The 12279-nt window shown below is 31.3% G+C and overlaps 2 protein-coding genes across 2 annotated transcripts in view; one reads left to right on the forward strand and one right to left on the reverse strand.

The window, feature by feature from the left end:
* Window positions 1-5875, reverse strand: part of LOC111626000 (peptidyl-prolyl cis-trans isomerase FKBP2-like) — a 16392-nt gene extending 10517 nt beyond the window's left edge. The window contains exons 1-3 of the mRNA XM_023369267.1: window positions 5657-5875; window positions 3000-3112; window positions 2841-2923 (exon numbers count right to left, since the gene is read on the reverse strand). Of these exons, the coding sequence (XP_023225035.1) occupies window positions 2841-2923; window positions 3000-3112; window positions 5657-5866 (406 nt within the window). The 5' untranslated portion in view covers window positions 5867-5875. The remainder of the gene's footprint in view (window positions 1-2840; window positions 2924-2999; window positions 3113-5656) is intronic.
* A 5606-nt stretch (window positions 5876-11481) lies between these two features.
* LOC111626001 overlaps window positions 11482-12279 on the forward strand; it is a 4005-nt gene continuing 3207 nt past the window's right edge. The window contains exons 1-3 of the mRNA XM_023369269.1: window positions 11482-11529; window positions 11597-11665; window positions 11749-11838. Coding sequence (XP_023225037.1) covers window positions 11494-11529; window positions 11597-11665; window positions 11749-11838 — 195 coding nt within the window. The 5' untranslated portion in view covers window positions 11482-11493. The remainder of the gene's footprint in view (window positions 11530-11596; window positions 11666-11748; window positions 11839-12279) is intronic.

Consider the following 12279-nt stretch of genomic DNA (forward strand, 5'->3'; position numbering starts at 1 on the left):
TAATTATTTTAATTATTTTTATTTCCAAACTGATTTTAACCAGTTCTATAGTAAGGTAACATTCCAATAGACAATATGCAAAGCTTTTTTTTCAGTTTACAGCAGTATTTATTACACAAAATTTAAGTAAAGCTTAACATGCCGATCTTGCCCCGGTCTCCCCTATAAATAAATATATCAATGGTGCAGTTCATTATTAAATTTTTTTTTTGATATACTTTGAACTTGTATATGATTTTTTGAACTTGTATATGAGTTTTAAATATTAAAACTCATATACAAGTTCTTACAGAAGAGATAGAAGTATCCTCAATTCATAAGCATAGCAGAACTCATTCATATAATATATATATAAATTACATGTAAACAGATGGCCATAAATACATCAATCACTATAAGAAATGTGTGAATTATCATAAATATATAGATTTCCAGGGTTTCTCCTAAGGCCAAGTTACATTGATTCTTATTTACTCTTTTACAGATAAACAGGATGCTGAGTAAGAAGAACAAATTCAGATTTTTGATGGTGGGGATTTGCAAAGCTTTCCATTATATACCGAAGAGTTGGCAAGCATTCTGCTGGAATTTCTTCCAGGCGATATGATATTTTTTGCTCTCATCAGTATCAAAATGTCATCACCTATTCTTTAGTCTGTCTAAATATATAATGCAAAACTTGATGGTCTTGTAATAAAATGAACACCATACATAAATTTTCCAGCACAAAAAGTTTGAGTAACAAACATTTTTGCTTTATTTTATAAACCTGCTTCGGGTTTCAAATTACACAATTCGAAATTTACAAATTGGAATGTTTCAAATTCTGTTTTTCAATAATATATACTTATGTATACATAATTATACTATTTAAAAAAAATTTTTTAAATATTATTATTGAATATTTGAAACATTCCAATTTGGGAATTTTGAATCGTGTACCTTAATTCAAAACCCAAAGCAGGTTTATAAAATAAGCCAAAAACATCTGTTACACAAACTCTTCGTGTTGGAAAATTTATGTATGGTGTTTATTTTATACAAGTTAGCTATTCCAGTCTTAATTTTGGATTTCAGTTGACTGACTTTTCAAGTAAATACAGAAGGAGTAGATCTTGATTTGGGAGTCGGAGAATTTTAAAACATTACCAAATTTTTGAAGCATTCTGGTAAATCCGGGGAGTCTACAATCCACAAATTCACAGTCAGCGAAAAGTCACCAAAGAGTTTAAATGGCCGCATCTGGATTTCCCACTAATCTCACACAGCAGTCCGAATACAGCCTATTAGACTCCTTTCTTTTAAAGATAAAGCTCGGGAACAAACCGAGTAAGATGGAACAAACACAAGTTAGTTTGACGGTGGAATATACACACAGTGTGAGGTCGCCGAATAATTAAATAGCTTCATCCCGACTACCGTGCACGATTAGTAGGAAATCTGGATGCAGCCATCCACTTCTTTGGAGACTTCACACCGTGTATAGATTTAATCATCGAAATAACGGGTGTTTGTTCTACCTTATTAATGCAATCCAGAGCTTTGCCTGTACAAGAATAAATACTCGTGAAATAACTAACAATTTGCAAATTTATAATTGAAAACTTAATATTTTACATAATATAAACCAATAAAACACGAATATGCACATTATATACACACAATCATGGAAACATGTAAAAGATGTATTTCCCTATGCTGCACCTCGAGATGCGATCACATGCTACACGAGAAAATCAAACATAACATTTCATTTACGTAGATATTAATCAGTAACTTGTAATGATAAATCATGATTATAAACATAAATAAAGCTTACTTTTATTAGATGTTACAATACTTAAGAAATCTTCCGAATAATCTTAGAACTTTACATGTGTCGATACTTGCCCCCTGCTGTCAGAAATTCGAACTTTCGTAATATAATAATTTTATTATTTATCAAAATTCCTTAAGGTGTAATAATTATTAGGGTATAAAAGTTATTAATTAACTTTACTGGCTTACAATATGAAATTTTAACTTCTCATCCTCATAAGTGTTAAACGTCGGCCTACCGCTCTGGGGGGGACCGAAAACGAGTGTCCCATGTTCAGAGTCGGTAGATTAACTGGTCTTTCGACTAATAGTTCAAACTTAGCTAGAGACAATATTTGCCGCTAGTCGGCGCCACTGTTAGCAGGAGATCGTTGTTCTTGCTAGGTATATACTGAAGTCAGTGATTTTGACCTATAATNTATAAAATAAATATTGAAAATTATAACGAGATAGTTACAGTTTATAGATATATTATATCTAAATAAATAGATGTTATATGTTTTTATCAAAGCAAGAATTGGCATTTAGGGGGCAAAGGAAACCTATTGAAACTAATAACAGAGGTAATTATATTGAACTTGTTTATTTATTAAGTATGTCAGATAAATAATCTGTTAAAAATACATTTAAAGAAAGAATTAACTGATTGCCCCTGGAAGTCGGCTTCTTATAGAAACACAGCTTCCCTATCATCAAATGTCACAGCATGATGGTAATCAAAGAAAGGAATAGTTACATTATTTATCAGCACAGACAGCAGAATAAAATGTTCTTTAGCTAAACAAATAAAGCAGTTAATACTTTTAGCATTTAAAAATATTGAGACATTATGTTTTAATTCTTTGTTAATATAAAGTTTTGAAATAATCACACCATTAGAATCCTAAATTAGATAGTAAGTGAGCATTTGTTCTAATTCATCTTCTGATGAATTCTAATTGAAACTTATCTTATTCTAAACTTTTGCATTGTCATCATTTAATCTAAACATTCGAATAAATTATAAGAGTAAAAATGATTACCTGGTATAGTGGGTGGAGCTCCGGCTGATCCATAACCGAGATCAGGTGGGATAACCAATTTCCTTTTCTCTCCTTCACACATGCTACAACATTAAAACATTTAGTTATATATTTCAAAATGCATTTAATGAAAGTTAAAATATATAAAGCAATAAATACCCTAGCAATCCTTGGTCCCAACCTCTAATCACTTGACCAGATCCTAAAGTAAACGACAGTGGCTCGCCTCTTTTGTAGCTAGTGTCAAACTCTGTACCATCTTCTAGTGTACCCTACAATACAAAAAAACAATATCTTAGAAATATCACCAAAATATTATGATATTTCTTTTTGCAGTTCTATAAATAAACATTTCATTAAACTTCAAAAGTCATGGAGGCCATAGATGCTAAGCATCTGGTCACTGTGACTGATGTGACAGTATTAGATATAACTGCATCAGTCAAGAGTGACATACAATAATATCTTAGTTAGTTTATCATTTAACTTGTCTGAACTGATGATCAGATGGAAATCTAGGTAGTGTAACTGGCAATGCATCTGCACAATAAGCAGGAGTTGAAGGTTTAGGTTCCACTCTGGGACGATCTTTTCTTCCAGAATATTCTAAAAATTAAGATTTATATATTTATTTACAGTTATTATATTTAATGGGAAATGACAGCCTGGTCAGCTGCCTCCTGTCAAGTTACTAAGTATTTATTTTGCCATAACAGCCCAATAAAGGAATCTGGCTGTTCATTTGATGTTGGAAAATGAATATGTATATGGCATGTAAAGTAGTTATGTTCTGAAAAAGTGCTGTGTTATGTGAATCTACACTATACAAAACAAAGGACTAGTGCAAAACATTGGGTTAGGTTTCAAAAGTTAATGAAAGTATACTATTTTTTTATTATTAAGAGAAATATGTTTACTAAAGCAATTGATAGTTTATTTTCAATGAATAATTAACTAACAATTACAATTAAAAATTCTATGTTATGCATTAATATTAATTTTAGTTAAACAAGGATGTTTTCTTTTTACAAAGTATAGCCATCTTATGAGCTATTTTGTTCATCATTTTTACAAACAATTACTTACCTATAGTCAAAAGAAGTTTAATATCACTCACCTAAAAATGTTTAATTAAACTTAACTAAATATAAAGATTAGTCTACAAAACAAAACACAGTGACAATCTTAAAAGCTAAAATCTGAAAGCAAAAACAGTGACACCTGCTTGATATGAAAGCTAGAACAAGGAAGAAAAACATTGCACTATCAGTTTTCATTGAAGTAAACTTGACAAAAATTTGAAAATTTCAATATTCTAAAATCTATGGGCAAATTTGAGACAACATACATCTTACTTGAATAAAAGAAGATATTGAAAAACAGAATTTGCACTTAAAAATTGTGAAATTTTGTGAGGAGGATTTCCGAAATTCTCAAACTGTGTTAGAGCAAAACTATACTGTACAGGGGATTTCCCCAATTTTTAAACAGTGTTGTAGAAATGCTGTGTTCTATGAAGAATACCTGTAATTGAAAATTAAAATTGGTAGATAAACTACATCCAATTTCAAATTAAATTTAAAATGCAAATTACTTGCATAATATTAACAATACTAATTACAGATAACACATGTAAGCTATAAATATTATTATTCACTATAATTTTTTGACCTCTTAAGTCAGCTCTAAATTTTGAAAATATATATAAGATGCATAGTAAAATCTTTATATACCCACATAACTGATGAACGCAGATAGTGAAGATACAAACATAATATATACTTATATAAAATGATTTTGTGCTAAGAAATGAGACTACTCGTAGTATCCCTAGCACTAAAATTTGATCTCAAAACCAATGTGCATTAAAGAAAAAAGTAATTTACAAAGTTACAGAGCATGACTATTTTAGTACAAAAGGAGATACCCCATGTATGTGATGGCATGAATAGAAAGCATGAAATGCTATATGCACGTGAAGCACAGAAAGTGAAATTTACATTTCTCTTGAATTCATTACTTAAAATCAGTATTGAAACAATAAAATCAAGCAAAAAAATCCAATCAAATTACTATTTTATTTATAATTAATGTGGACTATTAAAATATACACAAATTATTCTCTATCAATCATCAAAGCAGTACTGGAAGTTGATGTTTTTAAAAACTTTAATTGCTATTACTTCCATCAGTAGTTCCTAGTCAATGAATATCTGACCAAAAAGGACAAAATAATTTTGGTGTTAATTTAGATGTTGATAATGATATTACTGTTTTATACATGGCAACAGGCTCGCCTATATTTGCAAAAATTGACCCAGAATGAATAAAACTGATTACACTAGGATGTAATCAGAAATTTCTGAGTGCTGTTGATCTGCTTCACTGATTGTTGCATAGACTTAGTGTAAATAAGTAAGTTACTATAAAAATGCAATAGCTCAAGATCACTAATGCAAGGAGCGACCAATATCAGTGGTAGCTCCTTTACATGTCATATGCAAACCAGTGATATACATAATGCCCAATGAAAAAGAGAAATGAACAAGTATTAAATTTAATTTCCTTTCCTTTCTGGCTGTTCATGCAGCCTAGTATTTGAATCTGATGTGCCTGTTTTCTATTTCATTCAGAGGTCAACTGCTCATGACTTTTAAACTTGTATGGGATGTTACAGGGCTAGCAGAGAACAAGGAGAGGAAAAGCATTAGTGTGAGAAATGTCATCCCTTGCTGCATCGCTACATCCTGGCACCATACAAATATGCAATTTCACAGATAATTCTACATTTTAAAAACATGCCAGATAAAACTCACCTTGTAATGCATGTGAAGCACATCACCCTTCTTTGATTTTTTATCACAAACTTCCGGTCTCTTTTTTACACCAATCTGCAGTTTCTTTGTTTTTGCATTCGTTGACTTTCCTGAAGTGTTTTCATCACTGATGACTACAAAGTCAATAAAGCACATCAAAACCATCAACAGCAGAATGCCATAGAGAAGCATAGATTTCAGGGAAAACATTTTCAGATCCTAAATATAAAATTACATGATACTTTTAATTAATTTAATTTATTTATATATTTAATTCTCTGCATGCTTATGCATTCAAGAGAAAATGTTCATCATATTTATGGAAACATTACCATACAAGCAGCTATACACCAATTTATTCTCTGCCTACTTATGCAATGATTGCACAATCAAATATAACTGTCAGAAAATATTAACCTAAAATCATATGTAGGTTTTTTACAGTATTGCGTGCTTAAGGCAATAATTTCCCGCAGCAGTGTTTTCAAGAGCCTGCGATAAGTGGAAAATTCCCGCCTTATGTGTGCAATTCACTGCTACCACAGGTGACCATGAGTTAAGAATTGAAAATACTGATTGTAACATAAGCAAAACAAAATTAAAGACAGTCTAATTATCAACATTTAGCACAAATATTTTAGAAAAATGGGCAACCAAAATTCTTTCAGCATGAACTGTTACAGTATAAATTACCTCTAATGGATCTCTACAAAACAAGATGATCATAATCTGGATAAATTATAACTGAAAATAGAAATGTTATTTTCATTGACATACTTCCAGCACCTAGTGAGCAAGCTAAAAAAGTACAAAACTGGCAAGCAAGAATCAAAATCTATTATTATAGCTTATTGTCCTTTTATTTTATTCTTATACAGCTATGTATCTTTGGCTATTAGTTTTGGACTTATCACACCATGTTTTTTTTAGGAATCTAGACTTGGACTTTTTTCTTTTTATTTTTTCATAAATTCCAACTCCAATATGTACATTTCGGGGGTTTTCCCCTTTTCAGTTGGAGTAATACATCGAAAAAATTGTACACCTATAAATTCCTACTATCATCCAGCTGCCTATCTTTCCTTAATCTCAAGAAAAGAGTTAGATACAGAAAAACACGACCAGATATGGAAAGCTTAAGGGCAGGAGGTACTGATTAACTATATACAAACTTCCAATGCAAAACAGATGTTATGTTACTTCAATTCAAAACCTTCCCTGTAAGCCTATTAACAGCTTTCAGGGGATCTGCACAACTCTATCATTAAAGGAAAAGTATAATGTACAAGGGCAAGCCACTACTAATTTGAGGTGGAAAGCATATGTTTTAATTAAATAAATTAAAAATATGATTAAAAATTGCAGCTTAGCATTGTGACAATGTCACAATAAATGATTTCTCNCATAAACCTGGTTTTGGGTTTAAATAAAAGCTTTTTCATTCTTATAATAAAATGCATATAAAAAATTATGAAATCGAACTCGAAGGTAATATATCTTTCAATAAAAAGAAAACATTCGACCTCACAGGGATTCGATCTAGCGGTCTTGTAGTGATTGCAGTGCCCCTGGTGGTAACACTTGTCTCTAGTTGATCCTAGCAACAAGCGAAGATAGGAAGTCGAAAGACCAGTTAATCTACCGACTCTGCCCATGTTCCACATATATAAAATGAAAGGATTAAGAATTATAAAATGTAAGGAAGACGTTGGAATGTTCGAAACGAATTCGATCTGCGTTCTGGAGCATTTCTTTGCCTTTTGTTAGTATCGTCTATTTTAAATACAAGTAATAGTTTCTCAGCCTGATTACCTTGCAACTGATTTCAAAAACATCTGTCAGTACATTTGGGTTTATATCTTTAATAATGGATGTATTTGTGATATTCATAACCAACCAAAATCAAAATTATTTAATATTTGACTTTATTTATTTAATATCTACTTTGTTCCCTACAACATCAAGTTAAGGAATGTTTGAGTGCTCCAAGTGCTTTATTGTTTTATTTGTTTACTGCAATGAGACACGTGAGAGATCTTCCGACGATGGGATGTCTCCCTGGGGGACTTTCTGTGGAAAACTGGTCCCTATTTAGATGTTACTAGCGTTATGTAAAACCGGAAAACTTCATGTATTCAGCTCGTTGACGAGGCGCAAACCTACAACCAACTACCAATGTTCAGTGGGTTTATTCAACTAGTGGGCCTTAGATGTTGCAATTTCTAAATTCCACTAGTGGGTCTTAGATGTTGCAATTTCTAAATTCCAAATTTCCAATATCAAGTTAAGGGATGTTTGAATGTTTTATAAGAATTCTGTCTAATAAATTCTTTATTAAAATTGACTGACCTAAAAATGATAAGTTCTGTACGCTTTCTTCAACACACGGCAAAAGAACTAGATAATGACATATTAATTTTATAGTGAGAATGAATTCTTTTCCATTTAAAAAAAGTTTCTATCTTCTTGAGCTGTTGTAAAATACTGAAATGTATTTAATTTGAAGCTCATTACTTGTTATCAAATGGGAAACAATTAACTTTTTGTTGCCTTCACTACAATGGATTCCCAAACTGTTTTGGCTGTCGACCCATTCGAAAACTTCATAACATTTTATCTACCCTTTCTAACTTTTTGCTATTATAATAAAATAATAATAATAAATCCGGTAAATCAGTATTAATTCATAAACTATTTTCAAAGAAAATATTATTTGGAGGGCAAAATAACAAACAATTATTTATTGCTCGTTAATTTGCACACCAAATAATTATTAATTTGCATTGTGATGACAATATCACTATCGTCACAATGTAAAGCTGCAATTTTTAATCATATTTTTTAAAATTTATCGCCTCGCGCGCCTAACACCATGTTAATTAATTTAAAATACATATATATCTTTATCTCAAATTAGTAGTCTTGCCCCAGTATATCATACTTTTTCTGTTAGTAATAGAGTCGTATCGGTCATCTATCTAACGCCTTTGAAGATAAAATTTTTGAATTAAAATAATATGTCTTCCGGTTTACGAAGTTTATATATACTTAATCAGGGCCGACTGCCCCTACGATTTTCATATCTGGTGTCCGCTTTCATCTATCTAACTTTGTTTTTGATAATCGGGAAAGATAAACAGGCAGACAAAAGTGGGAATTTATACTTCTACAATTTTTCTCAATTTAGAGAGGTAGAATTAATCCTATTAACAGTAAGTTGTTTTTTCTAATTGAAATGAAGAAGGCAAAATTCTTTCAGCCACATAAAATTTACACTGCATCTATTTAAAGTGTTTGACATAAAATGATAATAATACACACATAATACTGCGAAGATGCTCATATTGTACTCTTCAGGAAATTAGTTTAAATGAAAATAAAACACACAAATTAATATATCTTTTTATAATTTCCTACAGAATATTTAATTAAAGTGAAGTGAAAAGAGGTTATATTAAATATATAAGAAACGGTGGTTTATCCAAACTTATAGCTTACAATTAATTCCTCCTCTTGTCCTTCATGGATCGTGCTTCACTAAACACCATTTCATTAAGAAGAGTCCTGGAAATTGCTGACAAGCAACGTCTTGACATTTTGACAATTCAGAAAAGACAACAGCAGTTTTTAGTAATAGGAGCTAGACTCTCTTTTGCAGAGTACTCTATGTGCAGTAAAGGCTGCACCAAAACGTATGTCCAAGTAAGTGAGTTGAGCCTGAGAATAGGATAGTCAAAGAAGGCAATGAAGGACTGTAGTTCCCTTTTGGGTTACACCAAACCGGAGCTGGAGCCAAGTGTTAGAGCCCGTGCACTTTTCTCAGGTTCGACTTATAAGAGTTCAAGGCCAGTAGCCACTGGATATCACACCAATCCGATGATTAATTAAGACATAGCCTCTTTGAACTCTGTAGTGCCATTTGGAGAAGCAGAGGTAATTTACTTAGAGTTATTATATGATGGATGGACCACCTCCTGAAAAATTCTTAATGTTTTTCGACTCGTCGGAAATCGATCCCGGGACCCCACATGAATAGGCTGCCACGGTGATCGCTCAGTTATCCTGTCGCCTTTCCCTCATAGATGGTGCCGATGATAACCGAGAGAGGCCTGGAGGATAGTGAAGATGATAAGAGACAAACGGCGCTGTTACTTCACCTGTAAAAAAATCTCTATCAGGGAGCTACTATGTTTAGTTTGAAACTACGATGCTCAATCACAAGCCGTAAACAAACCGATGATATATTTAAATTGAAAGACTTATTTTTCGATTTCCAGTAATTTTTTTTAAGTGAAAATTATTTGCTTAGCAACTAGTAACTAACCTTAAAGCAACTGATGCCAAATTTCGACCGATACAAACCCAAAATATTATATGAATAAATTTTAATAATATATAACGAATGATGCAAACTATATTTGTTCTATTAAGTACTAATAATTTCCTAATTTGTAAACATGTAAAATATTTTATAAAATTATCTCTTAAATTAGCGATTTAGATTTATTGTACTAAATTAATAGAAATTCCATAAATATCCATGAACTCATGCTTAGAACAAGTAAATGTATTAACAATTAGCTAAGTAAATCCATTAAATAGGAATGCGCTATCATGCACGATAAACATTCAGGTAATTTTAAAAGCTAGAAGAAATTTAATGAGGCTTCTTACTAAAGTAACTTTAATGACATAAACAAGTACGAGCTCGTGTCATTATAGACAATTTTCAAAAACATTTCCTTTACATTACGTTTCATAGATTTGGAGCAAAATGAATGCGGATATAGCAGAAGAAATTTGCATGAATTGTTTTCTCTCACCCTGTAGGACAATAGCCCTGGTTTATGCTATGGATCCTTTTCCAATTTGCTCCTGTCAACGGCCAATTTGCGAACTTAAATATTCGAAATTCAAAGAGATCTACGTTCGATTTATCCTGTTTATAAACTGGCTCTTTACTTTTATTTTATTATGGCAATCGTTACCAGTATTAGGCGAATATGCTTTGTGTCTTGAATGGTATGGCGTATTTCAAACTAATGGAAAAGTGATGAAAATATCTCTTCTAGTAATATTCTTTACTTACTCAATATTATTGACCTTTATCAGCCTCAACAAATTCAACCTGATTAACAGACTAAGAAACAGATATTTTTATGAGAAAATGATCATCGAGAATAATGTTTTAGTGAGAAATGTCTCGCTTCTCGTTTCAGTTATTGTCATAGCAATAATTATTACTCATCAAATTGTCTATTTGTCTGTTTCCTATCCTGCATTTAAAAACAAAGAATATTATCAATTCGAAACAATCTTTTGCCACACTTGGCTTGAAATAATGACAAGTTTCATTACAGGAGGAATTGCATATGGTCTACTATTAATTGCTTTATCATTCTTTGTCTTTTATAAAGAGTTGGAAGAACTTTATGGTAAAATGTATACAATAAGAAGAAGCGACAGAAATCTTGAAATTAAATTACAAAATTGCATGCTCTATCACCAAGAATTGTGGATTTTTATAAATCAATTGAACACAAAATTCGAACTGGCATTAATACTTGTATATTANTGTGGTTAATGAATTTGTTCTGGCGCGGTGAATCAACAGAAATCTTGAAATTAAATTACAAAATTGCATGCTCTATCACCAAGAATTGTGGATTTTTATAAATCAATTGAACACAAAATTCGAACTGGCATTAATACTTGTATATTATGGGATAATTTGGGGTTCGAGCTACCTGTATTACGTATATTTGCACCTGGTGTTGCATGAGTATTTCAGAAATTGGGCTTTCGTTTTGATGATAATTCTTTCATTCATATGCATTATGTCGGGCTGCTCGCTATGCTGCATCGCTTTCACGGTAATCGTGCATTACACTATTTTAATTATAATCTAATGTTTTAATTCAATTCAATTTTATTTTCCAGATGCAAAATGGTTTTCAAGACATTCGACAATTTGCAATTTGCGATTTAGAACTGCAACAAAAGCTAAAAGTACAAAATTCTCGTGATTATATCATAAAAATAGTATATATATTTATAATGTAATATTAATAATAGCTTAATTTACTTGTTAGATATTGAATTTCATGAAAAGATTTGGAAAAGTTTCTTTGTGTCTGTCCATTGCAGGTTTCTTTTGCCTCAACAAGAGGATACCTTTCAAGGTAGTTTTAGTGTCTGAACTGTTTATACTGTACAATAAAATTATAAGAAGGAAATTTAATATAAATATAATATAAATATAAATACAGTAGAACCTCGAAAACTCGGCTCTCGAAAACCCGGCACTCCGGATAACTCGGCCATACCCTGGCAGGGCAAAAAAATCCTTAGTTAATTAATTTTCATTATAGACAGTTTTATAAAAGTATAAAAGCTCTCGTAAAGTATTTTTCTGAGGTCTGTCTTATCAGGTAAATTACTGTACACAGTGTATACATTAATTTTCATTTTCATGTAGTAAAGGCTCTATGCCTTCATAAAGGACGTACTTTTCCTTTGTTTAAGGGTATTTGGGCAGTTTATTCTCTGTTATATTCTCAAGTAAACAATACATACAAGTACAGTACAGTATTTTCTGAGGAAACACTCGTACTTATTTTTTT

This window comes from Centruroides sculpturatus, unplaced genomic scaffold, assembly GCF_000671375.1.
Source record: "Centruroides sculpturatus isolate CEXI.00-Female unplaced genomic scaffold, Cexi_2.0 scaffold316, whole genome shotgun sequence".
Lineage (NCBI taxonomy): Eukaryota > Metazoa > Arthropoda > Arachnida > Scorpiones > Buthidae > Centruroides > Centruroides sculpturatus.